The 19,382-nt window shown below is 42.0% G+C and overlaps 1 protein-coding gene across 10 annotated transcripts in view; it reads right to left on the bottom strand.

Annotated features, from left to right (window-relative positions):
* cacna1ab (calcium channel, voltage-dependent, P/Q type, alpha 1A subunit, b) overlaps positions 1-19,382 on the bottom strand; it is a 75,253-nt gene that overhangs the window by 27,952 nt on the left and 27,919 nt on the right. For 7 of the 10 annotated variants that reach the window (XM_060859832.1, XM_060859829.1, XM_060859828.1 and 4 more), the window contains exons 20-37: positions 19,228-19,334; positions 18,953-19,085; positions 18,188-18,474; positions 17,809-18,077; positions 17,587-17,719; positions 17,324-17,453; positions 16,382-16,441; positions 16,187-16,293; positions 13,874-13,973; positions 9,170-9,330; positions 8,808-8,948; positions 8,195-8,396; positions 7,922-8,086; positions 5,247-5,357; positions 4,809-4,892; positions 3,535-3,651; positions 2,264-2,329; positions 2,067-2,164 (exon numbers count right to left, since the gene is read on the bottom strand). In XM_060859832.1, the coding sequence (XP_060715815.1) occupies positions 2,067-2,164; positions 2,264-2,329; positions 3,535-3,651; positions 4,809-4,892; positions 5,247-5,357; positions 7,922-8,086; positions 8,195-8,396; positions 8,808-8,948; positions 9,170-9,330; positions 13,874-13,973; positions 16,187-16,293; positions 16,382-16,441; positions 17,324-17,453; positions 17,587-17,719; positions 17,809-18,077; positions 18,188-18,474; positions 18,953-19,085; positions 19,228-19,334 (2,471 nt within the window). The remainder of the gene's footprint in view (positions 1-2,066; positions 2,165-2,263; positions 2,330-3,534; positions 3,652-4,808; positions 4,893-5,246; positions 5,358-7,921; positions 8,087-8,194; positions 8,397-8,807; positions 8,949-9,169; positions 9,331-13,873; positions 13,974-16,186; positions 16,294-16,381; positions 16,442-17,323; positions 17,454-17,586; positions 17,720-17,808; positions 18,078-18,187; positions 18,475-18,952; positions 19,086-19,227; positions 19,335-19,382) is intronic. The other 3 variants (XM_060859835.1, XM_060859836.1, XM_060859830.1) reach the window with 1 other exon arrangement.

Genomic DNA, 19,382 nt, shown 5'->3' on the forward strand with positions numbered 1-19,382 from the left:
TTGTCCATCCTCGTCACACCCGACGCAAATTGCACCACCTTCAGCTTTGCCTCCTGTCTTTTATTCAGCCCTGTAATCTCCAAGCCATATAAAATAGCTGGTCTCTCCATGGTCTTTGTAGATTTTTCCATTTGACACATGAAGACACCTTTCTATCACAAGTCACTCCTGCCACCTTTCTAGAGCCACTCCACCCTGCCTCTACTTTCTTTTCACTTCCCAACCACACACTCTATTACTTTAGACAGCTGACTCGAAGTATTTAAACTCATCCACCATCCTCAACACTACACCGTGCAACCACACCATGACCTAACCAGTCAGTCATTCCTACTGCACACTTCACCAATGTTACTCTGTCCTAATACATATCCTGCACCACTGTCACAATCATCTCTGCCTCTCCCGACTTCCTCATTCAATACCACAACTTGTCTTTCAGTACGCTTTCTCTAAATCTACAAACACAATGCAGCTCCTTCTGACTTTCTCTATACTTCCCCATCAAACATAGCATCTGTAGAGCTCTTCCTTGGCCTGAAACTATATTACTGCTCACAGATCATCTCCTCGCCTTTGACTGATCAACTTTATGCCTCTGTGGTTACTTTCCACATCATCCAGCCTTCCCTCTCTCTCATTTTCTTCAGTCATATGCTCCTCAATGACTCCTTCCACCTTCTCAACACAGTTGCTTGTGAGCACATTTCTGTTTGCACCCTAACCCACAGCATGTACAGTTCTCCATACATCTTTAATGTGCCTTCACCATGTCTCTTCACCTTTTCACACTCCTGTCTACTTTCTTCATCTCTATGCTTACCCTAATTCTTTTTTTGCCAGCTTCTTTCCTGTACTTCCTCATTTCACTACCAAGTCTTTGTCTTCCTACCTATTACATATGTCACACCTAGTACCTTCCTATCTGTCTGCCTCATCGCTTCTGCAGTAATTACCCAATTCATCTCCTCCTTGAATTTCACAATAGTCTTCCTCCTTCAGCTTCCACTATCTGATCCTGGATTCTGTCCTCGCTCTCCACAGCTTTCCAGCTACACTCCCCTCGGCCACTAGCTTACAGTCTCTAATCTTTTTCAGGTTGTATCTCCTGCATAGGACATCGTCTTTTATGTCACCCTGTTCTGCTCCTCCTTCTTAAAATATGTATTCACTTATTCCATTTCCATTCTTTTTGCAAAATCTACCACCGTCTGTCCTTCCACATTCCTCTTATGCTTCCTTCTGCTCCAATCATCACTCTTCTCCCCTAGGTACACTTTTTACTACTTCATCTATCTCACTCCAAAAATCTTCTGTCTCCTCTATCACACACCCCACTTGTAAGACATATGCACTGATCACTGATTTTTATCAACACTCCTTTAACTTCTAGCTTGACTTAATATACTCTTTCTTCAGCCGTACCCTACACCATTTCTTTTCCAATCTACACTATGCTAAACAGAATGAACCCACCTCCAATACCCCCGGCCTTCAATTTGGTCACTTGTACACAAACATGTTTATATTTCTCTACTCCATCATATTGGCCAACTCTCTCCCTTTACCAAGTCAAGTCAAATCAAGAAGCTTTTATTGTCATTTCAGTCATATATAGCTGACACAGTGGCACTATGACTAAAATGAGACAGCGTTCCAACTCTCACCTCCACACTCATCCCCTTCTTTCTCTCCCACTGTTTCTGGAGATGCCTTATCCCTCTTCTTCTTTTCCTTCTCCAAACAGTAGTACAGATTCCACCCTGCTGGCCAATTTTATTTATGTCCCAAATAAAAGTTAGGGGCAGGTCCCAGTAATGTTAATCCAATATGTATGACTTTATTTGTAAATTTCATGGAATTGTTTAGGAGTGCAGTTTGTCGCTTGTCTCCTTATAGAAGCCCTTAATCACCCAGTGACAAAGCCCTGAGGATCATCATCCAAATAAACAAATCCATACTTACAGAGGAAAAAGAAACCAACAGATGTTGTAAGAGAAGGCTAGAGAATACTAGAAAAAGATAAAGATGAAAGGAAGGAATACATGAAAGTGGGATGAGTGTACCTGAACAAGAGCATCAGTGCCATGATGAAAGTTCTGAAGTTGTTGTGTTCATTTATTGCACTTTCTCCGTCTTCATCTAATGCTAAATTACCAAAGAGCTACACACACACACACACAAACACACACACACACAGAGTGAATTCACAGAGAGAGAGACAGAGAAAGAGACAGAGAGAGAGAGAATGTCTATGTCTCACCTGCATGCCAATGATGGCATAAATGAAGAAGAGGATGGCAATAAGCAGGCAAACATACGGCAGAGCCTGAAGTCAGAAAGACAGAGATTATATACACACAGTACAGATTATATAAAAGTGGGGTTAGGGTCTGACACTGAGCCGCACTGCAAGCATCTCATTTAAGGGATTGACAGCTGACAGAATTGACAATTGATTCTGAAATGCAGAATATTCAGTTTCATTCCTGTCTCAGTTAGTTGAGATGTCAGTAAAGGTTATGCAGGTAATACAGTGTGCTTTAGTCAATACATAATCAAATTAAATTTTATTTGTCACATACACATACATACAGGGTACGATATACTTTCCAGTATAAGAATAAAAAATATAAAAAATATAAAAAGTATAAAGAAAAGCAAGAAATAAAATAAGAATAACTATATAAATAAATATATAAAATAAACAAAAAAGTCAAAGAGTAACCGGAGCAGTCGCGACGGCAGCCGACCTCACCGGCGTAATCTTGGTCCATAGATGCAGAATACCATTCAGTTACAAGCTCTCCTCTGTAACTTACATCTACATTGTCAGTGTTGGCAGATCTTGTAATCTGACAAAATGGCAAATGGTTTTCTGTTCTGCCCCACAGGTGGTTTTGAGTGGTGAACTTGACACAGTTTGTTCTTGTGTTCTTTACCTGGTCTATCCTTAAGAAATATTTTTATTTTAGCACAGTGAAGAATTTCTATAGGCACTTCACTGACAGGATGGTCATTAAGAGGAACAGTGACTGATGATTAGTCACGTTGACTGCTCCATATTTTAGGGGATCCTGCTGATGCCCAAATAAGAGCCATCAACCACAACACATAAATGTACAGGACAGAAATCTTGTTCTACTGTGAGAGGAAGTGCTCTTGTAATGGCCTTTATTTCTTCTGAAGAAACTTACTTACTGCCTTTTATGAGAATTTCATTGATACACATTCTATAGAGAGCAGGCGATGACGATGCAGCACACATTACTCGGCTTGTGCCTGGTTTCAAGACCAAACTCACTCAAGACCAAACTCATTCAAGACCAAACTCACCCCCCCGACACACACAAACACACACACAAAAAAGGAAGGAAACTTTTCCCCTTGTCTAATTTTACTTTCTTCCTCTCTCTCCTCTTTGCCAAACACTGAGGAGCTTCACTACAGCTACAAATACAACCATTCTATGTGTAATACCTGTGTGTGTGTGTGTGTGTGTGTGTGTGTGTGTGTGCGCGTGTGTGTGTGTACCTTGAAGGACTGGACAAAGGTCCAGAGGAGGATCCGTATTGTCTCTCCCTGCCGCAACAACTTAATGAGACGAGCAGCACGGAACAGACGAAGGAATCTCACGTTGATAATGTTGTTCTAAAGAAAGAGAAATCCAAATAACCCCAAAGTAAGAGAGAGCAGAAATAAATTACTACAAACATCATAAATAAAAAAGAATAAAACTAAAATGATCAGAATATGAAAAACAGAAAAGTATCATCATCCAATCAAGTGGACAGAGAGGACCAAATGCACTGATCAGTGACACACACACACAGGGGACTGGAAGTGTAACACACACACACACAGCTCAGTGTGTATAAAGTGTAATATGGCTGTCATATAGAACACAAGGTCATGCAGTTACTGAGCAGATCTGTTCTTATCAGAGACAAAAAGGGGACAGTTCACCTGTGTCCCCTTCAGACAAGACAAGGAACTAAAGCACAGACAGAGAAACAGAGAGAGTGAGTGACAGAGAGGGGGGGTGTGAGAGGGGGAGAGAGAGAGAGAGAGAGAGAGAGAGAGAGGAAGGGGGGTGAGAGAGGGGGGAGAGGGGGGTGTGAGAGAGGGAGAGAGGGGGTGTGAGAGAGGGAGGGGGGGGGAGTGAGAGAGCGAGGGGGAGAGAGAGAGAGAGGAAGGGGGAGTGAGAGAGAGAGGGAGAGAGGGGGGGTGAGAGAGAGAGGGAGTGAGAGAGAGGGAGACAGAGAGAGAGAGTGTGAGAGAGAGAGAGAGAGAGAGAGAAAGAGAAATTCATCATGCAACTTTTTCTAAAGTGCATGGCATTCAGGAGGTGACATGATGACACCTGAGCCTGTGACATAATATCCTGTCACTCAACACTCCAGAGGTCATCAAACAGGAAACTCATGCTCAGGATTAGGGAGGGGGGGGGGGGGGGTAAATGATGCATTAAGAGAAAATTACAAACCAACCGGATTCTAATGAAGAGATGGGAGAGTGTTTAAGAGTGAGAACAACACCGATTGGTTTGGTATGATCACACGGTGATGACATCATGGAGGGGCGGGGCAGACGGTCACAGTGCATTTATAGTTTGGGTGTTTCAGATTGGATGGTATTTTTGGAGACACGCCCACAGAGCGGGAGATTAAAGAACGCATGTAAAGAGAACAGGAAGAAGAGTCATTACATCACACAGATTACTCCATCACTGATTAGGCTCTTCCAGTTGTCTGAACCAACTACACACACAGTCACACACATACATGTATGTGTACACACACACTTACCCACAGCTCTGTCACTAAGATGTCTGTGATGCTGCCTAAGATAGACACGAAGTCAAAAATGTTCCACGCATCTCGGAAATAATTCTGCAGGAAGCCGAGAAGAGCGATTATTTATTACAGAACAACATCAAGCAGTCAAACACTACTCCAGCCACACCCACCACTGTCGCTATAGTAACAGTCAGACAGGAAGAACAGGATTGCTTAAAAAAGCTGTGAGATCTTACATTTAACCTTTGGAACTTTAAATAGAAGAGAGAGAAAGACAGAAAAGAGAGAGAGAGAAAGACAGAAAAGAGAGAGAGAGAAAGACAGAAAAGAGAGAGAGAGAAAGACAGGAAAGAGAGAGAGAGAAAGACAGAAAAGAGAGAGAGAGAAAGACAGAAAAGAGAGAGAGAAAGACAGAAAAGAGAGAGAGAGAAATAGAGAGAGACTCACACGAATCCCGAAGGCGATCATTTTCAGGATGCACTCCATGAAGAAGAGGATGGTGAAAACGATGTTCAGGTTTTTCAATACTTTATCATACGTTTCTGAAGCTTCATGATACTAAACACACACACACACACACACACACACACACACATTAACAGTGGATATGTAGTGTGTGTGAATGTCATAGGCAATTTATACTGTTCCTTCACCCATTGGTTTTAATTAAATGTGCTTGTTAGGGTTAACTAGATTATTGTACATTGCTATTTGTTAACTAGCTAGTCATACACAGTGTGTGTGTGTGTGTGTGTGTGATGCTCTTAATATACTGTATCTCTTGTGTCTGACAGCTTCACCTGTCTATAGACAGTTTCACCTGCCTGTAATAGTGACGCCTCCCTCTGAGATGTGCTGAATGACTTCTAAGCTCGGTTTGAGGTGCAGAACAACATAACGGCAAGGAAGACCATCCCTCCCCCCGATGACCAGGTACTCTGTTATCCACAGCCAACGTGAGGAGAACTCCATGTAGAGATAACCCACAGAATGCTGCTGGACCAGACATTCCTGGCATTCCAGGGTGCTCAGGGAATGTGCAGCTCAGCTAGCGGATGTCTTTACGGACATCTTCAACATTTCCTTGAGCAGCGCTGTTGTTCCCGTCCTAAAGAAGTCTACAGTGTCCTGCTTCAATGACTATCGTCCCGTAACAAGTGCTTCGAGAAGCTCATCAAGAGGCACATCAAGACCCAGTTACCACCCTCACTGGACCCCCTACAGTTTGTGTATCGCCCAAACCGCTCCACAGATGATGCCATTGCCAAGGACCTACATTTAGAGCATTCATTTAGAGCTTCAACACAATCATCCCTCAGCACCTGACTGAGAAGCTGAGCCTGCTGGGACTGAACACCTCCCTCTGCAACTGGAATCTGGACTTCCTGACTGGGAGACCTCAGTCAGTTCGGATCGAGAACATCATCTCCAGCACCACCACACTGAGCACTGGAGCCCCTCAGGGCTGCATGCTCAGTCCACTGCTGTTCACCTTGCTGACTCAGCAATGCACAGATCAAACCATATCAAGTTTGATGATGACGTGACCGTGGTTAGGGTTGGGTTAGGGTTGGGTTAGGGTTGGGTTAGGGTTAGGTTAGGGATGGTTAGGGTTGGGTTAGGGTTAGGTTAGGGTTGGTTAGGGTTAGGGATGGGTTAGGGTTAGGGATGGGTAAGGGTTAGGGATGGGTTAGGGTTGGGTTAGGGTTGGGTAAGGGTTAGGGATGGGTTAGGGTTGGGTTAGGGTTAGGAAAGGCTGAGAAAGGCACATCCCCCCCTCCCTCCTGAGCAGCTGCATCACTGTCTGTTTTGTAAACTGCACCATCTCTAATCGCAAGACCCTGCAGTGGATAGTGAGGACAGCTTAGAAGCCAAACAGCATTGTGGACCCCACACAGTCCTCACACACTCTTTACCAAACATGTTAATGTTGATACCAAACATTACTTTGCACATGCTGTCTCACATTTCAGTCGGTTGCTGTTTTTCACAATACCTTACATGTACCTCTCATGTAACTGCTGTTATAACACTGTGTTTATTCCAGAATTTCTGCACACGCAATATTGTTGGAACATACAGTATTTACACTGCCGCTGTTTTTATTTATTGTCTTTTATGTAATGTCTTGTAATTTTTTGCTTGTACTGTCTTTTGTCCTGCACTGTATTTTTTGTCCTTAGCTCTGACTTTGTGTTATGTAACTCCTTGATCCTGGAGGAATGTTGTCTCATTTCACTGTGTACAGAAACAGCTAGATATGGTTGTAATGACAATTAAAGCTTCATGACTTGTGCCGTGGGTTTGCAGTCCTCATCTTGGTGGATGATATTTGATCACAGTAGCAGCCCTGTCACTCTGTCACTTTAATCCCAACCCTCTCATACTGACCCCATGTTGTCTGTCTCTGGTTGCAGTGCAGGTTTTAATTTTCTGTGAGATTCATACTAACACAGTTAAGTGACCAAAAAATTCTTTTGAAATATGAGATTTTGTCTCTAACAGAAGCAGCATGGTGTAAAGCTGCCTTTATTTAAGAGAGGTGTGGATTGGGACAGGACCAAAAGAACAGGTTGGTGATCATTTCCCTTGCCTTCACACTAACACATGTCATCGTTTGTCTGAAAGGTGTTTTGTGCATGTGTGTGTTTGTGTGTGTTTCATGTTGTTGTTGCTCCTGGGTGTTGACCATCATCCAGCTAGTTGTAGCCATTTCACAAAGGTTTGTTTTCTTTCATATATTTTGTGTTAATTGATGACTAATGAAACATAGAAGCCTTTATTAGTCACATTTATATTGTGACACAGTGAAAGTCTTTTTGTCTTATTCCAGCTCTGACCTTGGGGTCAGAATGTAGGACAAATATAATGACATTTCTCACATTTGCCTGTGACAATAACAAATGTACACACATAACCAAATACACACACAAACAACCACAAACAACCACACACACTATGTCTAATTTCTCTTTTGTATAGATCTGATCTACATCACTCACAAATGTGTGTGTTACACCAGTAAAAGTACAACAGAAGACAATCATCATTATGGACAGATACTTGGTGTGTGTTTGTGTATTTGTGGTTGGTTGTGTGTGTGTGTGTGTGTGTGTGCATACCTTCATCATTAGAACGATGGTGTTGAGAGCAATCAGGCTCATGATACTGTACTCAAATGGAGGTGACACTACAAACTGCCACATTCGGTACTGGAAGCTCAGCTTATTCTCTGGCATGTGACGTGTTAGTGGCTTTGCGTTAATTGCAAAGTCAATACATGCTCTCTGGAACACACAAACACACACTGTGCATGCAATAACTGCATCAGTACACACTCTCTGTCTCCCATAGATGTACTGTGTAATGCACATCATCCAAACACACACACACACCTCATTCTTCTCAAGGCTATAGTCCTCCATCATCTTGTCCCCCTGCTCCTGGAAGGTGATGATTATGAGAGCAACAAATATGTTCACAAAAAAGAACGGAAACACAACAAAGTAGACAACGTAGAATATGGACATCTCCATCCTGTAACCTGGACTGGGACCCTGATTCTCAAAGGTCGAGTCCACAGAGTGCTTCAGCACGCTACGGAGAGAGATAGTCAGTGAGAGAAATGATGAGAGTGAGAGATTAGATTAGATTAGATTAGATTCAACTTTATCATCATTTTGCAAATTATATAAAAGCAAATAAAAGCCTTTTTTTTGGCTTTGGGCTGATCTGTCTTGGAGAATTGAGGTATTCTATACTATGTGGTTACAAAAAAATCTAACTATGAACTAAATATACAGATGTGTGCAGATATGTAGATGTAGTGCAATATATACAGAATAGATTATGAATGAATTACACAGTAAAACAAAACATATTATACATTATGTGTAGTGCAAAGATGCTCAGTGGATAACAGTGTAGGAAAAAAGTAAATAGATCAAAGATAAACAGAGTGAGAGTAGGAGAGAGAGGGATTAATATATATTATGTGTGTGTACTCACTCTGGCCAGCCCTCTCCTGTGGACACAGTGAAGAGTGTGAGCAGAGCCCACAGAACATTGTCATAGTGAAAGTCATACTTCTTCCACTCGCGTTTCTGAGCTTTTACCTCATTCTCACGTTCATACACCAGATACTCACCCCTAACATACACACACACACACACACACACACACACACACACACACACACACACACAGGAGACACTGTATATAACATAAGCACAAGCACCATCAATAGCATTTTGCCATTACTGTGAGTAAAGTAAAACTTCCAGGACAGAATTTAGTGCCTGTGTTCACACCATGAGATAGTGTTCACTGTACTATCTCAGTCGTAGGTCTTTAGATGTACATTATCTTACCGGCAGTCACGCTCAAACTCTTTGGACTCATCTGTGCAGCAGAAAAATCGCCCTTTAAAAAGCTGCACAGCCACAACAGCAAAGATAAACATGAACAGCATGTAGACGATCAGGATGTTCAAAACGTTCTTCAGAGAATTCACCACACAATCAAACACAGCCTGAGAGAGACAGAGAGAGAGAGAGAGAGCGAGAGAGAGAGAGAGAGAGAGAGAGGTATCTAATTACAGTGTATCTCAAAAGCACAGAACACTAACATGCACTTCCCTTCATTCACAGCCAAACAAGCCAACATTAGAGAAAACTACTGACAGGCTCAAAACAACACAGGAAAAATAAGTGTCAGCAATCAGCCATCCAAAAGTGCACTTGAAGAAAACTTTTAAATGTTTGTCATCCCGGTGAGTGACTCTGGCTGTGGGGAACATTATCTGACCTCAGAAAGAAAATTCATTCATAAGGCCAAACAAGAGAATGAAAATTGGTTTAAGCTGGACTGTAAAAATGTGCTGAAAAAATCAAGACATTAATTTAACAAAATAAACCCAGAGAACCAAACAGCACAGTTACACCATCAATAGTGAGGAACTTAAACATTACACTCAGAATGAAGAGAGAACTGAAGGTCTAAAATCAGCTCCAAACTATTAAGGAATCTCTCAATTTTAACTGATTCTTACACAAGTAGAATTTTCTGAATAAAACCATGAACTAGCAGTCATACAAAATTATGAAAAATAATTTCAAACAATTTTATAGCAAAATAAAAATAAATCCAAATACAAAAAATCAAATACATGAAAAAATGATCAATATGGAACATGTAATTAGTAAGAAGCAAAATAACTGACTTATAAAATCCAGGCCTTCAAAACAAAACCCATTCAGATTGAAATGCTCAGAAATACAGATCCCAAATTTTACTAAAACTGGTCACCTTCACTGAGTGTTGGTCATTTCCCATTTCTCTGGAATAAAGGAGTCATAACATCTATTTTCAATCAATAGATCAGACGCAAACAATTACGGGGCATCTGTGTAAGCGGTAATGTGAGGAAGTTGTTTTGCAGCATAAACAACACAAGACTCGTACACTGTGTCCTTACGGTGCACAATGTCTTAAACATCAGTCCTACTGGATTTCCATGCTAAAAGAATTCTACTTCTAGCTATTAAAGTTATAAATGACGAGGCATTCACTTTATCTTTAGTTATGTGAATATCATCACTTGTGACACCAAACAAACCGTTACTGGGTTAGAGTTAGGGTTAGAGTTAGGGTTAGAGTTAGGGTTAGAGTTAGGGTTAGAGTTAGGGTTAGTGGGTTACTGAACTCTTACTTTTAACGCCGAGTTTAAAATAAAAAAAACTAAAACCCAAAATGGCCTCAGTTTAGAACATGACCAGGACATGGGTTAGATCTGCTTTAGATGACTTACAATGATCACAAGTTTTATCTATATTTTGATAAAGTGTACTGTATTGAATACGGTAGTGCACCTTCAACTGAATCAAAGTCGTGCACAAAATGAAGTCCTATTTATTCTGTTAACAGATTAATCCCAGGGATCTGTCAGTTCCTAACTCTCCTAACTATTCTGTTTAATCTTCTCTAGTGATGTGTTTTGGAATGACACCAGAGACGTCATGTATACGACCACCAGATGTTGATACAGTACAGAAAGAGTACTGAGCAGCGCTGTTTTCCTACATGCCTCAAGGCAACCACCATCTTCCCCGTGCCAAAGAAGTCTAGAGTGTCCTGCCTCAGTGACGATCGTCCCGTAACACTCACACCCATCATGATGAAGTGCTTCAAGTGGCTTATCATGAGGCACATCAAGACCCAGTTACCACCCTCACTGGACCCCTTTCAATTTGTGTATCACGCAAACTGCTCCACAGACGGTGCCATTGCCATGGCTCTTCACCCACTGGACAATAAAGATACTTACATACAAATGCTGTTCATAGACTTCAGTTCAGAATTCAACACAATCATCCCTCAGCAATTTACATTTACAGCATTTAGCAGACGCCCCCTTATCCAGAGCGATGTACAAAAGTGCTTTTGTGCAATTAACTGAGAAGCTGAACCTGCTGGGACTGAACACCTCCCTCTGCAACTGGATCCTGGACTTCCTGACTGGGAGACCTCAGTCAGTCCGGATCAGGAACAGCATCTCCAGCACCACCGCACTGAGCACTGGAGCCCCTCAGGGCTGTGTGCTCAGTCCACTGTTGTTCACTCTGACAGCAATGCACAGATTGAACCATATCATCAAGTTCACTGATGACACGACCGTGGTGGGTCTCATCAGCAAGAACAACAAGTCAGCATACCGGGAGGAGGTGCAACATCTAACTACCTGGTGTAGAGCCAACAACCTGTCTCTGAATGTTGATAAAACTAAAGAGAAGGTTGTTGACTTCAGGAGAGCACAGAGCGACCACTCTCTGCTGAACATCGATGGATCATCTGTAGAGATCATCAAGAGCACCAAATGTCTTGGTGTTGATCTGCTGGAGAACTTCACCTGGTCACTCAACACCAGCTCCATCACCAAGAAAGCCCAGCAGCATCCCCCCCCGACTACTTTTTACTGAGGGACCATTGAGATAATTCTGAGCAGCAGCATCACTGTCTGGTTTGGGAACTGCAGCATCTCTGATCACAAGACCCTGAAGTGGACAGTCAGGACTGAAAAGCTGAAAAGATCATTGCAGTTTGCATATCATCCAAACCGCTCCACAGACGATGTCATTGTCACGGTCTTAAATTTAGCCATCAACCACTTGGACAATAAAGATACTTACATACAAATGCTGTTCATAGAAGGTTAAACCTGATATTAAATCTAGGACCAATGATATAATCAGTCAATTATACAATTAAGGCATTGCAATTATCACCCCAGGACAAACAAATAAATCACTCTAACAAAAAGTGCACTTAAAAAGAGGGTTGTAGTAAAATAGGTTTTTTTAATCATTATAATGTCTTAAACCTACCTAAAATACAGCATTTCTGTAACTCACAGTGTTACTGCCATGCTTTATTAGAATTATTCACTATCGTCTGATCGTAAAAACGTTGAGCTTTATCAGTCTTGTCCTCGTAATAAACTCATAGTCTTGTTGGATAAAGGAACTGAACTTGTACATTCTTCTGATACTGAGCTGTCTGGCGTTTTAAAAAGCGGCTCTTTCTGGAGAAATCGGAGCTGATGTATGGGTATATCCTCAAAATAACACCCTTTTTAAGAGGCCTCATTTTGTTTGAACCATCTTAGCACTTTTTCCATCTCCTGGAATCCGTGAAAACACACAACCGGTGTCCATGGAGCTTTGGATCCAGTGATTGATGTGCTCATTACAGTTCATGGGACTTTCAAAAAGTTCATGACTTCTATGAACATCTCGGACATGAATTTAACAGTAGATTGGTTTCTCGCTGTTATCTGGAACGTGGACCAGATTTCTAGGTCATCAACTCGGTCCATAAATGTCATGTTTGCTCCATCAGAGTTTTGATAGTGATCACTTTTTGTCTCTCTGTCTCACAGGCTGACCCAGAAACTTTCCAACGACTCTGTTACAGTCTTCACCGATGTCCGAATTGACATCATAATCTCTTGACTCAGAGCTGAGATGTCGTCTTTTATTAAGAATAATCGTTGTGTTGTTAGCTCTGTTACCAGCTGGCTCTCAGAGACACGGCTTTATCCATGGGGGCTTCACCAGATTTCCCTGCGCTAGACATCTACAATGTCTAGCAAATCGACAGTAAATGTTCCAAGTTAGCAACAAGTTAGCAATGCTAGTTCTTTTTGTTAGCGGAACATTTACTGTCGATTTGTTCTTGCTCATCTTGCTGTATGAATTTAGTTGTACTATGCACCGTTATAACACCTGTTCAAATACGGTGTAGATTTCTTACATAGCACTATTAAAGCCTACATTATGAGAAATTCCCAGGAGCTCTGCAGATGCTCCTCTTCCTACATTACCGAAATCTTCTCAGCTGATAGAAGACCAGACCACATCTTTACACTACATACACTCACTGATAAGGACATCAGCCAGAACTAAACAAAATATTTACTTGCTTTGTAGATTTTCAGAAATCATTTGTTTCATTTTGGCACCAAGGTCTATTATCTAAACTTATTGAAATTTAGAAACTTATCTGAGTCAAAGATACACAACAGCACAATACCCACTTCAGTACACAACATCCTTAAAGATATATAACCAACTTATACAAAACAAGTAAGAACAACATACAGTATGTGCAGCAAATGAAAAAAAAATAGAAGAAGCAATGTATCAAATACACACACACACACACACACACACAAATCCAGACTGAATACACTGAACAGTGAGAAATTGAAATGAAAACCCAAACCAATCACTCACTAAACAACATTAAACAGCCAAATCCAATGAGCTGAATATCTGAAGAACAGGAAGCTGAAAGAAAGATAAACTCAGATGAAATACAGAGTGGATAATAACGTAGAGACTGAAAAAGAAAGACACCCTAAAACTAATAGGAATAGAGAGAGATGTAATAGTAAACTATTAATGGAGTTAAGCTGTATCTCTGGTCTTCCAGTTCCACCTACATGTCGTGTGTGTACATTTTTGTGTAAGCCAGGTGTGTAGAATTTTACTCTGATTCAAGTTTGTAAGTTTTACCTTCAGTTTAGGGAGACGTTTGATGGTCTTGAGTGGTCGCAGGACACGTAACACTCTCAGGGATTTAATGATGCTGATGTCTTTGCCTTTACTGCTTCCCCTTCAGGATGGAGGATATATCAGGCACACACACACACACACACACACACACACACACAAACAGTTACTAAACAGACACTCAGTACAGAAACTTTACTCACTCTGTCAGTCTGCATTATTAACAACACATTCCACATCTTCAGTCATTCATGGCTAATATGAGCATTCCGCTAGCATAGCGCTGTTAGATCATCATGAACAGGCGATTCCTGCTGCAATGTGCAGCCAACACTCTTTACTTCTCTTTACTTTCCTGTCATCAGATAGAGTGCTGGGTATGAGGGGTCTGTGTTAATGGTGAATGTGGTGGTGGGATGATGTTCAGGTAAAACTGTAATTTGTTCCCAGAAGAACTGAGAACAGCTCAAACCAGGAGACAAAGACGAGTGACGCATTCATCTACGACAAAATACACTTCACGTGTCAACTTTGTCGCTTCACCAACTGTGATTACTGCGTATTCCTGCAGGAAAATGGAATATACTGCAATAAATCACCAGTTTGTCACAATATATAACACACTTTTCATCACACTATAGCTGATTAATGACTGACTGGTCTCCATCTGCCACTGTGAACAGAATAAGTATTGACACCCTGCTATCATGTCTATCAGCAGAAAGAAGCCCTCAACAGAAGCAACAGTGAGCAGAAAGGAGTTTGTTTATTTTAAGTACAGAAGTGACACTGACATGGTGTTGTGTTGGAGTGGGGGGTGGGGGAAGGGGCAGGGTTAAGGGGTACCGGGGGGTAGTAATATCGGTTGGATTAATCCCCATTAAACAACCCAGAGGCTTATTAGTGCCCATTTCTAATTGGCTGAAGATTTTTGGTTGGTGACTTTCTCTAAACAAATTGCAGTGAAACATTATTACTGCTATAACACACACACACACACATATGCGCACACCACACACACACGCGCACACACACACACACACACACTACCATGTCAGTGTTGAGTGTACCTAATAAATAGTATTTTCAGTATATTACATTTTCATGTGAGAATGGTTTGACTGAGGAAGATAATAAAGGCAATGAAGTAATAACAGTTGCTTTGTCATGTATCAGCTTTTTTTTCTTACATTCACTAAAACATGCTACAAAAGAAGAGATTAAAATAAAACGTAAAGAACAAATCAAAACATTTCCTATATAGTGTTAATTTAGAGACACAGTCAGGCAGCTACGATGACAGTGAGGAGGTCTGGGAATGTGACGACTGATCAATAGTCCATCACTTCCTCTCTTCTGACTCAGCTTTAATGCTGTGTATAACAATGTGTGTTTGTGTTTGTGTGTGTGTTTGTGTGTGTGTTTGTGTGTGTGTGTTTGTGTGTGTGTGTGTGTTTGTGTGTATGTGTGTGTGTGTGTGTTTGTGTGTGTGTGTTTGTGTGTGTGTGTGTGTGTGTGTTTGTGTGTATGTGTGTTTGTGTGTATGTGTGTGTTTGTGTGTGTGTGTTTTTGTGTGTTTGTGTGTGTGTGTGTGTTTGTGTGTGTGTGTTTGTGTGTGTGTGTGTTTGTGTGTATGTGTGTGTTTGTGTGTTTTTGTGTGTGTGTGTGTTTGTGTGTGTGTGTGTGTGTTTGTGTGTGTGTGTTTGTGTGTGTGTGTGTTTGTGTGTAGTTCAATAATGTGCTCATTGCGTCTGTAAATTCTGGAAATGCCAGAAGAATGAACATCTCAGGTGGAGGGGAGAGGAAGAAGGAGTGAGGAGAAGAGAAAGAAAAAATCAGCCAATCACATGAGCTGGATGGTTACCGTGCAACAGTAAGAAGAATAAATTTACCCAGACAGGCTCCTGTTCAGGTACCAGAGCAGAGACATGGCAGAGAATCACACACACACACAGACACACACAAACACACACACACACAAACACACACACACACAAACACACACAAATATATCCAAAAAGAGAAAGACAAAAAGGGACAGATGGACAAAACGAAGGAGAGGAGATTTGCTGAGGAAAAAACATCAATAGGAGAGACAAACAGTGAACAGTCTCTTTCTCTCTCTCTTTCCCTCTTTCTCTCTCACACACACACACAGTATTCCACACAAACTTGGGCTAAATAATAAAATTAATAATAATAATAATTACAGACTTGATTGATTTATATTGCATATACAAAGAGCAAAGATTTCAAGATAAATAAAGTGGTAAAAGGGCAGATTAAAAGGGCAGATGAAGGGGTGTATATACTTACGAGAAGGCAAATGCCACCAGAGCGCCACTAACCACTATAAAGTCCAGAAAATTCCAGAGATCACGAAAATAAGCTCCTTCATGAAGAACCATACCCAGCACCACCATCTACACACACACACATACACACACAAACAAACTTTATAAACATACTCCCTATGTCACAGAGAGGAGAAAACAATCACACACACAGTACCTTAATCAGCATCTCAAAAGTGAAGACACCAGTGAAGACATAATCAAAGTAGCGAAGAACCTGTAAAAAAAAAAAAAAAAAAACACACACACACCTGTTCACCACACACTTCTACATCTTTACACTAGTGTACATGTTTAAGTGCGTGAGCATATGTGTGTGTGGATGTGTGTGGATGTATATTTGTGTCCGTGTGTGTGTCTGTGTGTATTTGTGTGCATGTGTGTGTGTATATGCATGTGTATGTGCATGTGTGTCTGTGTGTGCGTGTGTGTGCGTGAGCATGTGTTTGTGTGTGAGCACGTGTGTGTGTATGTGTGTGTGTGCATGTGTGTGCGTGCGTGTTTGTGCGTGTGTGTTTTCCTTTTTTGTGTGCATGTGTGTGCATGTGTGTGCGTGAGTGAGCATGTGTGTGTGTATGTGTGTGTGTGTGTGCGTGCATGTGTGTGTATGTGTGTGTGAGCATGTGTGTGTGTGAGCATGTGTGTGTGTGTGTGTGTGTGTGAGACCGTGTGTGTGTATGTGTGTGTGAGCATGTGTATGTGTGAGAGCATGTGTGTGTGTGTGTGTGTGAGAGCATGTGTGTGTGTGTGTGTGTGAGAGAGAGCATGTGTGTGTGTGTGTGTATGTGTGTGTGTGTGTGAGAGAGCATGTGTGTGTGTGTGTGTGTGTGTGTGTGAGAGCATGTGTGTGTGTGTGTGTGTGTGAGAGAGAGCATGTGTGTGTGTGTGTGTGTGTGTGTGTGAGAGAGAGCATGTGTGTGTGTGTGTGTGTGTGAGAGCATGTGTGTGTGTGTGTGAGAGAGAGCATGTGTGTGTGTGTGTGTGTGTGTGTGAGAGCATGTGTGTGTGTGTGTGTGTGTGTGTGTGTGAGAGAGCATGTGTGTGTGTGTGTGTGTGTGTGTGTGTGTGTGAGAGAGCATGTGTGTGTGTGTGTTCTCACATTGTTCCGAGGTGACTCAGGCCAGACTGGATCCTCTGCTGCAAGTGCGATGCTGCTCATAGCGATTACAGACAGAATACACATCTCAAAGTAACGCAGAGTCATAATGTAGTGGCAGCATTTACGGAACCTGGAAACACACAGAAACAAACACACACACAATAGATTATATTTTTACAGAAAGTCAACAAACTAAAAATAACTAAATGACACAAAGTAAAGTGTCTGTGCTCACACACAAACACACACACACACGCACTTACGGGTTGGTAGGAGACATGATAAAGCAAGAGCTAAACGGCGGAATGGGTTTGGGACCATCTTCATCACCTCCATCATCATCCTCCTCTTTCTTCTCACCATCTTTAGTTGTTTCAGTGTTTGCATTCTTATTCACTGTACACACACACACACACACACAAAGATGAAGTAAGCGGTGTATTACACACATTCTCACAGAGACACACACACACACACACACACACCCTGCAGCTGGCCTATGAGTGAAGGGTACAGCGGCTGCATGTCGATGGCTATAAACTCTTTACTGGGGCACTTCATTGGGTCAGTGAGGATGAGAAGACTATCTGGTAAGCTCCGCCCCCTCAGATTCAGCACATTATTGGTCAATTCAGAGTCATAACAGGGATCATAGGCATCATATGGGTTGTATGGATGATGGAGGCAGAGCTCTTGGTCATGAAGAATCAGCATGCTGTTGTTCCTCACGTTATCCACGACCTCACTGCACTGACTGAGAGACAAGACAGACAGACAGACAGACAGACAGAAGTTAAGCATTGGGAGACAGGAGTGATTATAACTGAATGATACAGAAGTACTGTTTATTCCAAACACACTTACTTCCTTGAGTGACCGCTGCTGCACCTTTCCTTCCTCCTTTCCCTGTCTCCATGGTTACTGTGATGGTGTCTCCTATGCTTCCTGCCCTTGTCCTCCTGGGTGTGTGTGCAGTGTCTGTGGCATGGGCACTGTTGGTAACTTGGTGGGGGGGAGATGTGGTGGTCATGCTGTCCTAGTTCCTCTGGTCTGGGTTTGTTGGTGTTGTTGTTGCGGTTCTCCTGAGGGTTCACCACCAGGGGGCGATCTAAGTGTGTCTTCATGTCAGGGTGGTTACAAAAATTTGTCTGCTGAAATAAGCACAAACACTGAGCATTTTTACTTATTTATTCTTTTAGCATGCTAAGCTAGGAGAAGTGCCGTGATGATATAACTTGTGTCCCATGTCCATACCTGACCTTTACCTGCTCCATGAGTTTAGACCCATCTGCATATTTCTCACTATACAAAGATTCCTTCACACTCCACATGTTCCCCACACGTGACACAACCCCCCCCAGATTCTGCCTCCTGTGCCATTTGCCTCAGCTCATCTAAAAGTACCATTTGTTAATATTGTTAGAGAGCTCCATCTGCATCTTACCACAATAATATAAAGCTCACTGAAAATAGATGAGAGATCATGGTATTATTTATTCTGTTTATTCTGACTGTTTGTTTGTTTGCTGTCATTATCATGTCTCATTTGTGTCTCATCCTAGCTCTCCTCCCTGTCCACAACGTTCCCCTCTTCATTCTCCCCATCAACATCATCATGCTTTCTCTGACCTTCCAGTGGTCTTCAGAATCCAGTTCGTTGTAGAGCACCTCTCTGCTGGTCATCAGGTTCTGGCGGCGAATCTCACTGGTGCGCTGCTCCCACACTGACTTAGGAGGCTTTGAGTTCTTCTGCTGTTCCTTACTGAGAAACACACAACTCAACATGTTTTTCACTCAACAGAAACAAAGAAGGATGAAAATTCTGTACAGTCAGCTGAGTGGTTTTGTGCTCAGAGACAGAGAGATAGAGAGAGAGAGAGAGAGAGAGAGAGAAAGAGACTCACGCAGCGATGGAGAGATTTGCAGCGGTGAGTGGGCTGACCTCAGCGACCTCTTTAGCTTTCTGGAGAGCAATTTTCTGTGTGGTAGCTTCCTCTTCTTCCTGTTCATCCTGATACAAACACACATTCGCACACACACACACACACACACACACACA

Source organism: Tachysurus vachellii, chromosome 23 (assembly GCF_030014155.1).
Source record: "Tachysurus vachellii isolate PV-2020 chromosome 23, HZAU_Pvac_v1, whole genome shotgun sequence".
In the NCBI taxonomy this organism is placed as follows: Eukaryota; Metazoa; Chordata; class Actinopteri; order Siluriformes; family Bagridae; genus Tachysurus; species Tachysurus vachellii.